This window comes from Meriones unguiculatus, chromosome X, assembly GCF_030254825.1.
Source record: "Meriones unguiculatus strain TT.TT164.6M chromosome X, Bangor_MerUng_6.1, whole genome shotgun sequence".
Classification (NCBI taxonomy): Eukaryota; Metazoa; Chordata; class Mammalia; order Rodentia; family Muridae; genus Meriones; species Meriones unguiculatus.
Genome location: NC_083369.1, coordinates 118,437,151 through 118,455,670, shown reverse-complemented (window position 1 = coordinate 118,455,670; position 18,520 = coordinate 118,437,151). Strand labels below are relative to the sequence as shown.

General features: G+C 40.1%; 1 protein-coding gene across 9 annotated transcripts in view; it reads left to right on the top strand.

The window, feature by feature from the left end:
* Positions 1 to 18,520, top strand: part of Shroom2 (shroom family member 2) — a 169,677-nt gene that overhangs the window by 122,622 nt on the left and 28,535 nt on the right. For 5 of the 9 annotated variants that reach the window (XM_060375150.1, XM_060375149.1, XM_060375148.1 and 2 more), the window contains one exon: positions 668 to 768. In XM_060375150.1, coding sequence (XP_060231133.1) covers positions 668 to 768 — 101 coding nt within the window. Of the gene's footprint in view, positions 1 to 667; positions 769 to 17,407; positions 17,663 to 17,942; positions 18,237 to 18,520 lie in introns of those variants that run through there. The other 4 variants (XM_021627752.2, XM_021627754.2, XM_021627753.2 and 1 more) reach the window with 2 other exon arrangements.

The window sequence follows — 18,520 nt, the reverse complement described above, 5'->3', positions numbered from 1 at the left end:
TGAGCTTTGTAGAAACCTATATAGTCTTACCAGTATTTCAGTGTCCAATGTCAGTCACTTTACATGTGCTTTTCTTCTTCCTCAGTCCCTCTCTGTGCTTTTTCTGTGTATCTGATCTATGGGGGAAAGATACCTACCATGTTGTGCATGTAAGGATAGTTGCCTGTTTGCTTCTGGCATTTGGTACTAGAAGTGCATGCAAACCTAGGGAGAGCTTGTTTCTGCTGTTAATATACTCTGCCTTATTCACAGTTCAGTGTGATCTCTGAGAACTCCATGCCTTCTTAATCAGGATTAAGAATCCCAGCCCCCACAAATCCTACACTATGAAGTTTTTCAGTAATGACTTGTGGCCAGCTGTCTTTTATTATGTTTCTTTTAGCCACATGTGTCACATGGTAACAGCTCTCACATAGGAGTTCTGTTTCCTGCTTAGAACTGAAATAGATGCAGGGGTCCTAAGTCAGTAGTCTCAGTAAAGTGCCTTGTGGAAATGAATAGCCATGTACTGTGACCAGCTCTCAAATCTGAGACAATGAGCCTTGCCACAGGCATTGTGGGACAGGCACACAAAGCGAACCCACAAATGAGAGGTTTTATAATAATAGCCGTCTCAGGCATGCAGGCAGTTTGATGACTCTGTGTCTTATGGTGTTGCTCTTCACAGGAAGTGCCTGTTGAGGCAAACAGACAGGCAGAGGACTCTGGTGAGCACAAAGAAGCACTTCCCTGTACACTGCAGACTGAAGAGGAATGCTCTGCTCCAAGGTGGGTAAATTGTGGATTTGGGGTTCATGAAAAGTTTTGTTAGGGGTGAATGATAGGCTAACAGAATAAGTCTGGGTTTTGCTAATGGAATGTGATTTCCACTATCACTGAGATCTTAGAGTTTGGAGGAGAGAAAACCCGTGGATTCTACAGCACTGCCCAGAGATGCAGTGCAATAATGACCTTTGGTGTTCTTAAAATTGCTGTTGTGTTTTCCTTATAGTGAAATGACTTATGGGGACAAAATAAATGTCCAGTTAATATCCTTGAACAAGTACTTAACTGAACAGATACTTTTGCTGTCGAGCATACAGCTGTGTTTTTAGGCCATGGTCTCCGAACTGTCAGAAACGATTTTAGCCAAGCTTTCTAAATTGAGCTTATTTAATAAGTTAACCTGAAGCTTTAAAGTAGAAGTGATTTGACTCTTCAGAGAGAGGTAAGATCTGTGCTGTTCTAGTGTTATCTGCAACAATCAATTCCAGATTATTGGGGTAGATATAAACATTGAGCTGTGCACAGGGTGGATTTGATTAGATGTGGACATATTGTGATCTTGCCCTTTGTGTGGAAGGGGAAAGGGAAGAGTGTATATCTGCAGATGTAGTATAACTCTGTGTTACAAGGGCCAGTGAAAGGGTGGAAATCAGCATGCACCACAGTCTTTCCTGAGCGAAGATTTTTCTAATGCCCTGTACATCCTGTGTGGCTGGTATACTATGCAAATGAAACACTGACTTCAAAGTGGAGGTTTTATTGAAGAAATAACCAATTTAGATATATGATTTTAAGAGCTTTATATAATGGAGTCCTGTTTCACATGTTTTTCTACTAACTGTTGTTAGCCCTATTCAAAAGTATCACGTTTATGTGAGTCTGAGGTGACCAGATTGATACAATGTGTGCCTACCTCAGAAATCCCTGCAATTACTTAACAGTCTGCACAGCTAAACTGATGCACCCATGGGTAAGAAAGGCTGCTGAATAATCCGCCTACAGAATTTAGCAGTGTCTGAGGAGGACAATTAGAGCTTTATTCCTGGATTCTGAGTCAGTCACGTGCTGAGCACCAGCTGTGCAGTGTAGGGGGTGCAGCACGCTGCTATGTATAGAGAATGTCACCATGGACAGCTATAATGTGCATGTGGTGTGTGTGCACACGTGATTATGTATGTCAGTGGCACTTTCAGAGCTCACCGGGATAGGAGGAAGGGAGGAAGGGACCTCTGCTTTATTTATCATAGCTATCATAGCTGTGTCTTTCAGCTGACCTCTTACCTAAATACTCTGAAGAAATTAGTTCCAGAAGCAGTATGATTTTGAGTTACATACCTAGCAATTTTCAGAATTGCTCTGTGTGTGTGCGTTATGTAAAAGAGTGGCAAGGCCAATGAAATTTTGGAATAGGAATGTTAAAAAGTCATTTTCAGCTTTTTCCCGAGAGTTTCTAGAGGATCAGCAAAAAATAATATGCCTAAGAAACCAATGAATAATAAAAATAAGAGACAGTCTATAATGCAGAAATGTAAAGATATGTAGTGTCCATACACAGGTTTAAATACACATAAACATGTTTCTATGAGAAATTAATTGTTGATCTGCTATTTGATACTTGGAAATGAAAAGTGTTTTTCTCGAATTCTTTTGAGATAACACAAAAATGTTGACATAGGAATTATTTCATTTGCTAATTATTCACCCAATTCAAGTAGAAATGACTCTTTTAAAAATAATTAAGTTTTTCTTATTTTTTGAGATATGGTGTCACTTCACACCCGGAAACTCCCTGTGGAGCATGGGTTGGCAGCAAACTCATGCTGAAATTCCTAACTCAGCATTTCCTGGGATTACAGAGGGCCGTATCACATCCAACTAGTAATGTCATTTTTTTTGTGTGTGTATAAATCCTCCAGGATGTTACTATGTAGTAGGAAAATAATTACAAGAATTTAAAACTAAAAGAAAAGGACATAATTGTATAGATAGATAGATAGATAGATAGATAGATAGATAGATAGATAGATAGTAGGAGCTGAACATGTGCCATATGTCTATAATCCCAGCACTCAGGAGGCTGAGGAAGGGCACTCATAAGTTCAATACAGAACTCTAGGCTATAGAGTAAGAACTTGTCTTAGAATAAACAAACAAACAAGAAGGTACATGGAAGTCAGTGGAGGAGTTTGCTGGATTAAGAGGAAACCACATGGTAGCTGGGTAGGCTGACCACAAATTAGCAGAACCAGTGGTATTTTCTCTCCTCCATCACACCTGGTCCTGAGCACTCCATCTCCCTTGTTCCCACTGTCTTTTCTGTTCTGAAGATATTTTCCTAGAGTTTCTCACTTCTCTCAGGGATTTTCGTGCTGAATCTTCAAGCTTATTACAACTAGCAAGGTCTGTTTCTTGCAAATGCATTCCATCACTGATTTGGGAGTGACCTAAATGTTCAGTATCTGATTTCTCAAAGGTTACCATTTTTTTTAAATGGTCTCACAAGGGTTGGTGAGATGGTTCTGCTGGTAAAGGCTCCTGCCACCAAGCCTGTGGACCTGAGTTCCATCCTTGGAATACATATACTGAAAGGAGAGAACCAATTCCTATGAGTTGTCCTCCCATGTGTGTGTGTGTGCGTGTTTATGCGTGTGTGTGTGTGTGTGTGTGTGTGTGTGCAGCTAGAAATGCAATATAGACATATTTTTTCAATGTCCTATATGCTGGATAGCTTAAATAGTAGGCATTGAGCTTTTCCCAGTTCTGGAAGCTGAAATGTCTAACAAGGTCAAAGGAAGGGCTGATTCCTCCCGACTCTGTCTCCTTAGCTTGGATATATGCTCCATCTCCTAGCTGTGTCCTCATTTGATTGATTTGTGTGTCTCTGTCCTAATCTCCAGTTCTTAGAAGGACACTAGACAGATTAGTTTTGATCTAACCTAGTGACCTCATTTCTCCTTAACTACCACTTTAAATGCTTTGTTTGCCTAAAAAGTTATACTCTGAGATACTGAAGATACAGCTAAAACACATTACTTTGGGAGGTCTCAACTCGGTTCTTAACATTTGGAGAGATGCCCCTGCTTTTTTCATATACCTTTATGTTAGTGAATTCTATTCCCATGTCAGCTTTCTTCCATTCACAAGTGAATGGAAATCATTTACAGTGAAGAATAATAAAGGAGCTTCTGTCTTATGTGTGGCTCCCTAATGGGGTAGGGTGGGGGCTTCAGAGCAACTTATAACTGTAGCCTTATTGTATAGTCCCCACCTCTGTTCAGTAATTCTGCTTTTCAGAGTTTGGCTTTGTGTGACATTTTGGTCATTTCCCTTAACATCAAGTATGATGTCTGTGTGTCTGCTTCCATCCTTTCCTCTACCAGAATCCCTTTTGCCAGCCCTTTGTGAGCTAACCTTGTTTGACCCAGGTGTAATTGGCTTTCTGGAATTTCTAAAATTCTTACATTCTACCTTCTCTCTTTCTATTTTCCCTTTTCGTGCCACCATGTTTTAAATTAACCAATCAGTAGAAGACAGTAATGTTGAACCCCAGGCAATGAGGAACAGGCAATCCCTCCCTGTTATATTATGGATAAAAGACTGAGGCCATGTAGGCCATTTGTACTGCTATTCTGCTAGCTTTATCTTGGGGCATAGCACACTCTTTTTGCAAAAAGAAATTGTCATGCTGAGTTACTTTCACTTTGTTCATGTGTACCTTTTTGTTACACCATATTTAGTTTTCCTAACACACTCGAAGTAGATGCCCATTATACTGTGAATAATGATGCCCTCTGCCATCTGGGATAATGGGAAGAGAATGATGACTCTTGGATTCAGTATTATAATAGATGCATTTCCACACCATTGTCCTGCTTTCTGGACTCTCCTTTCTCATTCATGATGGGAAGTTTGGAAGAACAGGATTCTAATTTTTCACTACTGTTTATCAGATGTAGTTCCAACGTAGATTAGGTGCCAAATAAATGGTTGGTGGATTAATGGATTGGTGAAAGGGTAGATGGATAAAGGAACAGACTAATAAACCCATCCTTGGGTATATGGGTGCAGAGATGGATAGGTGGATGGATGAATGGATGGGCAAATGAATGGATGAGTGGGCAGATGAATAGGATGAATAAGTTGATTGTGTATGGGTATATCATTATGATATAGTCTAGGGCTCTTCAATCAGATTCATTTTCTCTGCCAGTCAAAGAAGTAAAAGGCAAGAAAAATCTTAAGCATGACAGGTAGCAGCAGAGAAATCTTAACCAGAAACAAGCAGACAGAAATGGTTGAAAAGAATTTATTTGGCGGGGAGGGGTGAGGGGGATGAAGAAACATGGGTATGCAGCCGACACATGGAGAAAACAGCCTTCTCTAAAGCCTGAGGAGGAGGGTGATTTAGGAATCCAAAAATTCAGTATTTTCATGGGGGAGGGCTGGGTATTTTTAAGTCTCTGAAGAGTTTTCCTCTCCTGATTTAGGATTGGTCAGTTTGAAGAAAGAGATGGTTGGTTGGCTCACAACTCTTGTGGAGCACATCCTGATCCTGCCACAAACTTGTTGAGCCAGTTCATCAGCAGTGGCCTTACTGGCAGGAAAAAAAAAAAAAAAACACAAGGCCTTTAAGCTGCAAGGTTTTTGTCTAAGGTCAGAAGAGTGAGGAAGCAGCAAGCCATTTTGAAAGTTCACTATCTTTAGTACCTAGCCATGGCATCTTTCTTTATCTGATGGCTGACCAAGGAGTTTGTCCAACTCCTAGTCCCTCAGACAGATGGATGTGTGGATGGATAAATGGGTAAATAGATGTATGGAAAATTGAGTGGATACATGGATAAATGAAGGGCTGATGGGGGATGTGTGGATAGATGAATGGTTTGGGTATGGGGATGATAAATGGGTGAATGTATAGACAGAAGTATACGTGGGTAGATGGATAGTTGGGTTGGTAGATTGAGTAGATGTTTTCCTGCTCGACCTCCCTTGAGTCCTTGGTCACCATTCCATGGTGTAGCACATGTTCTGTGCTGAAATTTTACTAAAGAGTAACATTTAGTTAAATGCTAGTAAGTGAAATGGGCTTTACTATCTGCACTTGATCCAGAGTTAAGAAGAAATAAACATCTCAGAAGAAATCATTGAACTGACTTGTTTTCCATAGTCATATTTTAACCCCTGTAAGAAAATTAACATATGGTACATTTGATTGTTGCTCCTCACGTTTGAGCCTCTTCTGTAAAGATAGTGTCCTGGGATGCTCTATGAAATGGGGTTGAGATGAGATCTGGGATTGACCAGCACAGCTGGCCTGCCATTGACTTCAAGATTGTATTTTATTGGCATGGGGGAAAGGAAAGAATGAGAGTAAGTCCTTACTCCCACAGAGCTACAAAACTGAATTAATGTGGGTGAAAATTCTTTAGAGAAGTTTTGCTCTAATATAAAATACATTAACCAGCAAAGCAAACCAAGTGGACATCACTCTGGATGTTTGTTTTTGGTTTTGTTTTTCTGAAAGGGAACTTGGTGTGTGTAAATTACTATAAAGACCAATTTCCTCTTTAAAAAATGAGCTTCTGCCCAGTGGATTTCAGAAGTAACAGAGATTGATTACTGGAGAGCTCTACCCTGTGTTCATGGCTTTAGGGCAGATGTTTATTGTCCCTGGCCTTCAATTAGCTGTCCAGCAATTTGAGCCTGCCTTCAAAAGGATGTACTAGGTAATTATGTATCCTGTGCTGGGTGTGTCAGGTTAAGAAGGTAAAACTTGAGTTTGGAAGTAGAGGGATAGGGGAGAGTAGAGAGGGATGGGAGGTGCAGAGCTTTCATTTCACAAGACCAGGCAGAATCCTGAACTGAAACACTTTTTGTATACACAAACACAGAAGTGTTATCCCAGAAATCAATAGCAACTAACTGCCAGAAAAAGAGAGGCACAAGACTTTTTTTGAAAATGGCAGAGGCATAAGACTTGTTGATTGGTTGGCCGGCTGGCAGGTTGATTGCTTGGTTGCTTGGTTTTTTGAGATGAGACGGTCTCTCCATGCAGCCCTGGCTGTCCCAGAACTCTCTATGTAGACCAGGCTGGCCTCACAGAGATCTGCCTGCCTGCTTCTCACTTCCAAGTGCTGGGATTTAAAGTATGTGCTAGAATTTGGTTTTATGTCTGCTGTTAGTTTCTCTTCTCATTGCTGTGACAAAATACTTGACAAAGTGACTTAAAGAAGGCTGTATTTTGGTTTATAGTTGGGGAAGTCATGACAGCGAGAATATGAGGCAACTTCACTTTGCATCCATAATCAAGAATCAGGGGAAATGAATGCTGGTGCTTAGCTCACTTTTCCCTTTTATTCAGCCCATGGGGTGGTGCTGCCCTTGCATAGGATGGGTCTTCTTACCTAAATTAACCCAATCCTGGAACACCCTTATGGACATTTGCATTTCAGAGCACTGAAAAGTAAGCTCTAAGCAGGCAGCCTCTTGTGAGTATAGGCAAGGAAGTTTGACTGAATGTTCCCTTTGCCACTTTCTCTATATGGTAGCACCTGTTTATCAGAGCTATGAAACCACTGGATCTGTGGATGACCTTTGGGAAAGCAAAGGCCCATTAAGGTTCAGCTATCGTACAAGACAGCTCTACAGGAATTGGAACTTCTGATTTCCCTTGACACACGTATGCTTTATAGGTACATATATGGAGGGGGGCACATCCTGGATGTTATTTGTTTGAGTTTACCTTAAATCCCATCTTCTTAAAATGTGGGTCATAGGCTGCTCTTCCAGAGGTGCTGAGTTCAGTTCCCAGCAACCACATGGCTCACAACCATCTATAATGATATCTGGTGCCTTCTTCTGGTGTGCAGGTATGCATGCAGACAGACATTGTATTCGTAACAAATAAATAAATATTTTTTTAAAAAAAGATGTGGGTCATAGCCTTAGTCAGATTGTGTCACCTAACAATGTGAGTCATAAAACCTTGAGAAGAATAAAAGACTTCTAGAACATGTAAGGACTAAAAACAGGTAATGAATCTGAAGTCTTTCTGGCAGCACTCCCCCATGATGTGTGTATCTCATGACTACAGTGCAGCCTTGGTTCTGAACATGGCAAAGTATAGTTTTCATTACACATGTTGTCACAGCGTTCATTGCCAACAGGCTTTGTTTGAAATACCTTGACTCTGATGTGAGAGTGCTACATATTATGTATTTGGGAAGAAAAGCAAAGGACTAGCAGAGATGATCTATGAATAGTGACCAAACAGTAGCCTGAGAAGTGTCTCTGTCACTTCTCAAATATAACCTTCAGTGCTTTCGTTATTTTATATTGAGATAAGTTCTTTCTATGTAGTTGTCCACCTTGCTTGGAACTTACCATGTAGCCTGGCTACAGGTAATTATCCTCCCTCAATCATCCAAATAGTAGTATCCCAGGGGTGTACATCACTCTGTCTAGTAGGAAATGAGTCCTTATATAGCAGAGCCTTTTACCTTCCATATTAAGCTGTCATAGACTTTGTAGTTTGTTTACATACAAATTTGCCAAATTGTTTAGTGGCTTATAGACTAACAGCTATAAAACAGAGAAAATAGAGACTATTGTGATGGTAGCGCTGAGAACACACTGTGTCTGATGAGCAGGGCAACAATGACTGCACAGCAATCAATAGACTTAACTGTGGGCCCTAAAAACACCAGTGATTATATTCCCCAGGTGAGAGGAAACCCCACAGTCTGATCTCAGGTTACCCAGCCATCCCTCCTCCTCCCCCCTCCCTGCCCAGAAAAGTTCATAGCCTGCAGCAGGCCCTCAGTTGCCAGCCTAGAGCCAACCACCTGTGTACGCACTACTCATGATCCCAGACTGATCTGTGGACCCCAAAACACCACCAACTAGTTCTCCCTGTCAGAAATCCCTGTTGGTGAGGGAAGCATCAGGTCCAAACTCAGGGCACCTAGCTAATCCCCGGAAAAATTCCCAGAGTCTCTGGGACTCTACCCTCCAGCCACACACCTGTGTGCTGTGCTCACCAGCCACTGATTACCTCTTGGGTACTGGAACACAGAGGACCAATCTTAGACCGTCGGACACCTGGGAACCACAGGATCAGCTCCAGACACTGCTCCAAAGTTCAACCTGTCTCCCTAGCTAAACCTACGAAACCTCAGGGCTCCCTGGTTCCTCAAAAGGGCTGCACCCAGCAAACACAGTATGTGAGCAGCAGCAGTTCACTAAATTCAGAGCAAGAAAGCCAGTGGCAGGGCAGTTTTCTCCAGGACTTCTGGTGAGAGGAGAGCCCCTGGGTTCCCAATGAGCACAATTAGCCCACAGGATCATACACCTAAAGAGAGCTGTAGCAATTCCCTGAGCAGCACCAGCCATTTTGTGATTATACCCAAAGAGCTGAGGAGGGATCCTTCAGGAACAACTATCTTCCTGTCAAGGAATTTCCCTCCTCACCCCCAACCTCCAGGACTTCAACAGGCATCAGAAACTAACAGTCAACACCGAAGGCAGCCAGATGATAGAGGCCAGTGCAAAAGCACAACCAGCAAATGCCAAAGCAATATGGTATCTCCAGAACCCAGTTATCCAGGGGCAAATAGCCCTGGATACCCTAACATGAAGAAAATTCGAGAAAATGACCTTAAATTTATGCTTATGAAGAGGGTAATGGAGGAAACAAATAAAATTCATAAAGAACTACAGGAAGATAAAGTCAAACAGATTATGGCCATCTGTAAAGAAATACAGGAAGATAAAGCCAAAGAGTTTGTGGCCTTTAAAGAGGAAATAATTAAATCCCTGAAAGAAAATAAAAGAAATAGAGGAAAGTTCAAACAAACAGGTGCAGGAATTGAAGGAAACACAGGAAAATACAAACAGGTGAAGGAAATGAACAAAATGGTTCAAGATCTGAAAATGGAAATGGAAAAATTAAAGAAAACACAAACTGAGGAAATCATGGAGAGGGAGAATGTAGGGAAGAAAGAGATGGATGAAAGAATCTCGGGTGTTGAAGATACAATGGAAAAAATCGATGTATCTGTCAAAGAAAATATTAAATCTAAAATATTCCTGACACAAACCATCCAAGAAAACAAGGACAACATGAAAAAACAAAACCTAAGAATAATAGGAATAGAGGAAAAAGAAGATTTCCATCACCAAGGCCCAGAAAATATTTTCAACAAAATCATGAAAGAAAATTTCCCCAATGTAAAGGAGAGGCCTATAAGCATACAAGAAGCCTACAGAACACACAATAAAAAAGACCAAAAAAGAAAATTGTCCACCACACAATAATCAAATCAGTAAGAATACAGAACAAAGAAAAAGTACTGCAAGGGGAAAAAGGCCAAGCAATGTATAATTGCAAACCTGTCAGAATCACACCTGGCTTCTCATCAGAGACTATGAAAGCCAAAACAGCCAGGACAGATGTCATGCAGACCCTAAGAGAACACAGATGTCAGCCCAGACTGCTATACCCAGCAAAACTCAGTCATCACAGATGGAGAAAACAAGATATTCAACAACAAAAACAAACTTAAACAGTGCCTACCCACAAATTCACCCTTATAGAAGATACTAGAGGAAAAAAATACCACCCTCAGAAGCTAACTACACCCAGGAAAACATAAGAAATAAATAACCTTACTACAACAAAACTAAAAGTAGCCAAGCACACAAACACACCACCACAACCTACATCAAAATCAAAGGAGCTAACATTCAGTGGTTACTATCAACATCAGTGGACTCAACTCTTCAATAAAAAGACACACACTAACAGAATAGATGTGAAAAAGACCCAACATTCTGTCGCCTACAAGATACAAACCTCAATCACAAAGATAGACATTACCTGAGAGTAAAGGCCTGGAAGATGGTTTTCCAAGCAAATGGACCCAAAAAGAAAAGAGCAATAGACATTCTAATATCTAATAAAATAGACTTTCAAACAAAATTAATCAAAGGAGATGGAGAGGATCACTTCATACTCATCAAATGAAAATTCTACCAAGAAGATAACTCAATTCTGAAATCTATGCCCCAAATACAAGGGCACTCACATTTGTAAAAGAAACATTAATAAAACTTAAACCACTCATAGATTTCCACATGTTAAAAGTGGGAGACTTCAACACCCCACTGTCAACAAGGGATAGGTCAACAAAACAGAAATTAAACAAAGAAACAGTGACTCTAACAGATGTTGTGAATCAAATGGACCTAAGACCTAACATCTACAGAACTTTTCACTCAAAAAAAAAAAAGAACTTCAAGTTTCTGAAGAAAGAAATTGAAGAAGCTATCAAAAGATGGAAAGATCACCTATGCTCATAAATCGGTAGGATCGACACAGCAAAAATGGCCACCTTACCAGTAACAATCTATAGATTCAATGCACGTCCCATCAAAATACCAACACAATTATTTTCAGACCTTGAAAGAATAATCCTCATCTTCATATGGAAACAAGGAACCCAGATTAGATAAAACAATCATGTAGAATAAAAGATCTTTGGGAGTTATCTCTATCCCTGATCTCAAGCTGTACTTTAGAGTAACAATAATGAAAACTGCTTGGTACTGGCATAAAAACAGACTGGTGGATCAATAGAATCGAATAGAAGACCCAGAAAGAAACCCACATACCACATACATGGACACTTGATTTTTGACAAAGTAGCCAAAACCATACAATGGGAAAAAAAGATACCATCTTCAACAAACAGTGCTTGTTTAACTGGATGTATACATGTAGAAAAATGTAAATAGATCCATATTTATCACCCTCCACTAAACTAAAGTCCAAGTGGATCAAAGACCTCAACATAAAATCAGATACACTAAACCTGTAAGAAGGAAAAGTGGAGAAGAGCCTTGAACTCATTGGCACAGGAGACAACTTTCTGAACAGAACACCAACAGCTCAGATTCTAAGATCAACAATCAATAAATGAGACCTCATGAAACTGAAATGCTTCTGTAAAGCAGAGTTCACTGTCAGTTGAAAATGACAGCCTACAGACTGGGAATACCTTCACCAACCATATATATGACAGAGGGCTAATATCCAGAATATATTAAGAACTGAAGAAGTTAAACACCAATAAACCAAATAATAAAATTAAGAATGAGGTACAAAGCTAAACAGAGAATTCTCCACAAAGTAATATAGAATGGCCGAGAATAACTTAAAGAAATATTCAAGGACCTTAGCCATTAGGAAAATGCAAATCAAAATGACTCTGAGATTTTATCTTACACCTATCAGAATCGCTAAGATCACAAACACAAGTGACCACACATGCTGGCGAAGTTTTGGAGACAGGTGAAAACTTATTGCTTCCTCATGGGAGTGCAAACTTGTACAACCACTTTGTAAAGCAATCTGTTGCTTTCCCAAAAAAATTGGGAGCAGCTTTACCTCAGGATCAGCTATACCCTTCCTGGGCATATTCCCAAAATTTTTTCACCATATGACAAGGACATTAGCTCATCTATGTTCATAGTGGCTTATTTGTAGTATCCAGAAATTAGAAACAACCCAGATATCCCTCAACTGAAAAATGCATAAAGAAACTTTGGTTTATCTACACAGTGGAATACTATTTAGCTATTAAAAACAAGAACATCATAAAATTTGCAAGCAAATGGTTGGATCTGGAAAAGATCATCCTGAGTGAGGTAACCCAGAAACAGAAAGACACACATGGTATACACTCATTTATAAGTGGATATTAGCCATATAATATAGGACAGCCATACTAAAATCTACAGTTAAAGCTAAAAGGTAAGGAGGTTACTAGGGAGGATGCTTAAATCTCATTCAGAAAGGCAAACAGGATAGACACCAGAAGTGGTGGGAGAGAGGAAACAGGATGGGAGCCTACCGTAGAAGGTCCTCAGAAAGGCTCCACTCAACAGGGGATCGAAACAGATACTGAGACCCACAGCCAAACACTGAACAGAGTGCAGGAAGTCTTATGGAAGAAAGGGCAGGTGGGATAGAAGTACATGGAGGGTACAGTAGCCCTACAAGGAGACCAAAAAGGTCTGAGACCAGGGAGTCGTGCAGAGAATGATACACCAACGGAGGACCAGGCATGAAGAGGACCTAGAATCATGCCCAGAATAGCTGATTGGCAGCTCAGTCTTCCTGTAAATCCCCAAGTAAAGGGAGCAGGGGCTGTCTCTGTCATGAACTAGGTTGCCTGCTCTTTGATCACTTGCCCCTGTCAATGTGACCTTATCAGGCCATAGAGGAAGAGGATCCAGGCAATCCTAATGAGACTTGATAAACTTTGGGCAGATGGCAAAGGAGTAGAACTCCCCCTTCAGTGGACTAGGGGAAGGGGATAGGGGGAAGAGGGAGGGAGGATAAGACAGGGAGGAGTTGAAGGATGGGGCTTCAGTCAGAATATATAATGAATAAATTGGAAAAAAATAAATAAAAATAAAAAAACAAAAATATGAAAGACAAAACAGAAAATAAAACAGGTTTTTGTTTAGAAATATTTGATAAAACACATAGCAGGTGCTACCATGTATATGAATGATCCAGAATAAGTCTGTCAAAAAAAGTCATAAGAGGAGAACATGGAGACTGTTAGCAGGGCTGAGAAATCTTTTAGAATGATGAAAGTGGTCTAGGTTTACATAACAGTGATTACACAATTTGTCGAATAATATGATAAAAAAATACACTATATCCTTCCAGGGATATGTTTAATGGCATGTGGATTTTATCTCAGTTTTAAAGAAATCCCAGCATATAGGCATGGGCAAATATTTTACCCAGGAGTTATATCCCCTCTCTATTCCTTTTTTATTTCTGAAGTTTTAAGGGTACCATGTTTTATTTTGATTAAGAAGAAATTTTGATCTTAGTGTATAGAGCAGCACTTGGTTAGATGGGGACAGGAAAATAACTTCAAAGTTAGCCTGGGAGGTAGAATGAGAATGTGTCTCAAAAATAAATACAGACTTATTTACAGTTTGGCAAAATGACTTAAAAATCTTAACACTGATAAATCCTGGTAATTATGCCTTACTCTAATAGGCATGGGTATATGGAAACCCACATTGTAAAACTGTATATCATAGAAGTGCTTTTACTTTAAAAGTAATTTATAATGGGTCTCCTTTAAGAATTTTTTGTGTCCTCTTTATTTTTTCTTAATTGTCTACCAGTTCAAATTTGTGCTGCCTATATACTCATGGATGTGAGGATGTCTGTCCATTGGTTTGAAGGGAGTTATGGAGTGGAGGTAGATATGGATGGAGTTAAGAATAGGGAAATGAGAGTTGAGTATGGTCAAAATACATTGTGAGCATGTATTAAGTTTTTTAAAAAAATGATAAAATATTCTATTTTTAATGTAGTTTAAAATGGTAACAGTTGTACCTGAGAGATACCTCAGTGTGTAACGGCACTTGCTGCCAAGCTTGGTGACTCAGTTTGACTCTCACGATCTACAGAGTGAAAGGAAAGAACCAACTCCTGCAAGTTTTCCTCTGACCTCCACACATGAGCTATGGCATATATGTACATGTGTATGTGTGTGTAGGGGGAGTTAAATTATATCAGACTGTTTTCCATCAGTACAACAAAATGTCTGAGATGATCAGCTTATAAAGGAAAAGGGCTGTTTTGGCTTATGGTTTCAGTCTGTGGTTGCTTACATTGCTTTTAAGGCTTGTGATGAAGCAGCACAACATGGAAGAAACATGATGGAAGAAATCATTTACTTCGTGGTAGCAGAGAAGCAGAGGGGGAGGAAGGAGGACTAAGTACATACTCCTAGTGACTTAACTTCATTCCTCTTGACCCTACCACCTAAAGATTCTTCCATTTCTCAGTAGTGATCCTCATGGGATCAAGCCTTTAAAACATAGGACTGTGAGAAACTTAAGATTCAAGTGATAGTACACTATATCATACAAATCTCAGGCTTAATAGTAGAGGAAACTGGGTATATTGTATGGAAACTCCCTTCCCTTATGTAAGTTTTCTTTTTTTCCCCCCAGCATTTTTTTTATTTATTACAATTTATTCACTTTGTATCTCAGCTGTAGACCCCTCCCTCATCCCCTCCCAATCCTGCCCTCCATCCTTCTTCTCCTCCACTGCCCCTCCCCCAGTCAACTGAAAGGGGAAGTCCTCCCCTTTCATCTGACGATAGCCTATCAGCCTATCAGGACTCATCAGTACTGGACGCATTGTCTTCCTCTGTGGCCTGTTAAGGCTCCTCCTACACCCCCCCCCCCCCCCGCCACACACACACACTCAGGGGGGAGGTGATCAAAGAGCCGGCCACTGAGTTCACATCAGAGACAGCCTCTGTTCCCTTTACTAGACAAGTCACTTGGAGGCTGAGCTGCCATGGGCTACATCTGTGCAGGCTTCTAGGATATACTCCTTAGTTGGAGTTATCAGTCACAAAAAAGACCCCTGTGCCCAGATTTTTTGGTTCTGTTGCTCTTCTTGTGTAGCTCCTGTTCCCTCAAGGTCTTTCTATCTCCCGTTTTTTTCATAAGATTCCCTGCACTCTGCCCAAAGTTTGGCTATGAATCTCAGCATCTGCTTTAATACCCTGCTGGCTAGAGTCTTTCAGAGGCCCTCTGTGGTAGGGCTCCTGTTCTGTTCCCTGTTTTCTTTCTCTTCTGATGTCTATCACATTTGCCTTTCCGAATGAGGATTGAGCATCTTACCCAGGGTCCTCATTCTTGCTTAGCTTCCTTAAGAGTATTCATAAAACATGATCAAGTATACAACAAGGACATTTGCTCAACCATGTTTGTAGCAGCTTTATTTGTAATAGCCAGAACCTGGAAACAACCAAGATGTCCTTTTGGGTATAGAAATTGTGCTATCTTTACACAATGGAATACTACTTAGCAATTAAAAACAAGGAAATCATAAAATTTGCAGGCAAATGTTGGGAACTAGAAAAGATCATCCTGAGTGCGGTATCCCAGAAGCAAAAAGACACACATGGTATATATTCACTTATAAGTGGGTATTATACATATAATGTAAGATAATCATACTAAAATCTGTACACCTAATGTCCACTTATACTGAGTATATACCATGTGTGTCTTTCTGCTTCTGGGATACCTCACTCAGGATGATCTTTTTTAGGTCCCACCATTTGCCTGCAGATTTCATGATTTCCATGTTTTTAATTGCTAAGTTGTAATCTATAATTATTTTTTTCATTTGAAATTGAAATGTTTGTCATTAGGGATAGATTCAATTGGTGTAATAATTAATACCTTAACATTTACAAGCCCCTTAGGAGAGGAAGGGAGGGAGGTGACATCACTGTATATGAGAATATACAGAAAGTACTGTGTCAACATGAAAAACACTGTAAAGAGTGTGGGCTTTGAAATCAAAATATAGTTTCAAATCTTGACTGTGTTTGTATCAGGCCACATGGACTTAACCTCTTGTAACCCTTTCTCTCAGATTTACATTTTTAGTGGAGTCCAAATTAGTATACCACAGAGACTCCTACATATCCACTGAAACACTGTTCACAATAAGAAGTTATAAAATTGGCTTGGGTGTCCCATAAACAGTAAATAAAAATGTAGGCTGGTAACTGTATCCATGTGTATTATTTGATCACAAAAGAAAGTGAAATTATGTCATTTGCAGGGAAGTAATGAATCTGGATATCATCATGTTAAGAACAATATGCTAGGTCAGGAAAAACAAACATGTTTTTTTTCATGTGGAATCTAAATTAAATATATATACACGTGTATATGTATATGACATGAAAATAGTAGAAAGATTAGTATTTGGGAAGAGGAAGGTTAACATGGAGGGCAAAGGAAGATAGAGTGTATAAGCAAACTAACTCTGATTTTAATGTATGAAAATGTAAGAATAAAACCCTTGATGCTGTAAAAGTAAATATATGCTAATAAATTAAATGCTTAATGGATATAGTGATAATAGATTAGCAGTATACTGTACTGGAGGCTGGAAAATAGCATATTATTTGGTGAAATGAGCTGGAGTCTGAAATAATAGTTGTGCATTGAGAAGAGCTCTGTGGAAACAAAAGTCCTGGTGACTAAAACCAGAACTCGTGAATTGAGGGTTGTCTAGGTGGGAAAGAGCTATAAAGAAAATCTGTGAGGGGGAAGTTTCTTTTCAGGACCAATGCACTGAGGTGGGAGGGGGGGCTGTGCTCAGAGTGGAGGTGGAGTACAGGGTCTTTAAATTCAAGTCATTGTGATGTGATGAATTAAGTGAGTCTGCATCAGCCTGGTTGCTTTGTCTTCTTGCCCCATGCCTTTGCACACAGGAAAAGTTCTGAAACACTTGGTTTGTGAGTTGATGGATTACATTCCTAATGAGTGTGTAATCAGCGTAAGAATATCCAGACATAAAATAGGCTATTGATTGTTTTCTTTAACTCCATTGTGGTTGTAGAGGTGGACTGTGTATTGCCTGTGATAGCAGTGCTGAACATTCTTAAGTAGAATTCACGAATGACATCCTTAGGTTCTTCTGTATTTTCTATTTTTAAAAAATAGAAAAAGAAGCGCCTCCCCACCCTCGTGCCTGATAGGGATTTTAAAAGGAGAAGCCTCTTAAAGCTTGATCATGGGAAGTGTTAGGAACATTCCCCGAGGCCAGATATACTGGGTTCTGGAGTTGACAGAGCCTGCATAAACTTGTATATCATAAGGCGGCAGGCTCTGATATTCCAGCTGTTGCCAGCATGCCTTCGTGACTCCACAATGCTGTAGGCAGCAGGATTCTGCGGTGGCAGAGACAGGCTCTGGGTCCCTGAAGCACTTAGCTGCCTTTGCAGACTGAATGAGCCACAGTCTACAGCAGCAAACAGGGATGCAGGTAAGAGACTCCAGTGCTCCTTCTCAGGGCATCTTATGCCTGAGGGGAACTGTTTTAAAAATCACTTGTGGTTTTTGTGAGGGGGGGTGTAGTTCCCAATGCCTCTTTTGTTCTACGGTCTTAAAGGGCAGGTTGTTTGTTAGCTCACAATGGCATGTGTCTGATCTGGCAAGATCTGCAAACATTCTCATTGTTTATTGTTCTGTCCAAAAATGAAAAATCATGTAAATCAGGGTTCAGATTCTGACTGGAGTGCTCTGCAAGCATGTACACATGTGAAAGGGGCACCTTTACCCATCCTGCATGCTTGTCTAAAGGTACATGCAGTTTTTGCAGCCTTCGTTTTTACAGCTAGCTGAAAGCACATTGGAACAGAAAGCTGTCCTCCCTAACTGATGGGACTGGTAGCCCTTGCTGTATGGAAAAATTACTCTGTATGAGTTCTGCACATGGGTGACCCAAGTATGTTGGTACAAGAATGCCTGAATCTGTGAAGACCTGTCTGCATTGCCGTTTCTTTTTTAGTATCCATAAAATACAGGCATTCTCACTTCGGAGACACTGAAAGAAAATGGTGAGTTAGCCAAATCCAAATTGGGGCGTGGGGGGTGGTAAAACCAGGTGTGCATGCCTGGTCATATGAACGGTCCACACAGCTTGATAACTGCAGTGAAAAAAAATCTTCAAGGAGAAAATGAATCTCTATGGTTTTTAACATTTTTAGTTCTTCTAATTTGTTTTGATTATGATAGTGCTCTTTCTTTGAATGTGTTTGCATTTTCCATTCTGTCCTTACATTGTGATTAAAAATGCAAGTTATTGTTTGGGCTAAATGTTATTGGGCTAAAGTTATTGTTT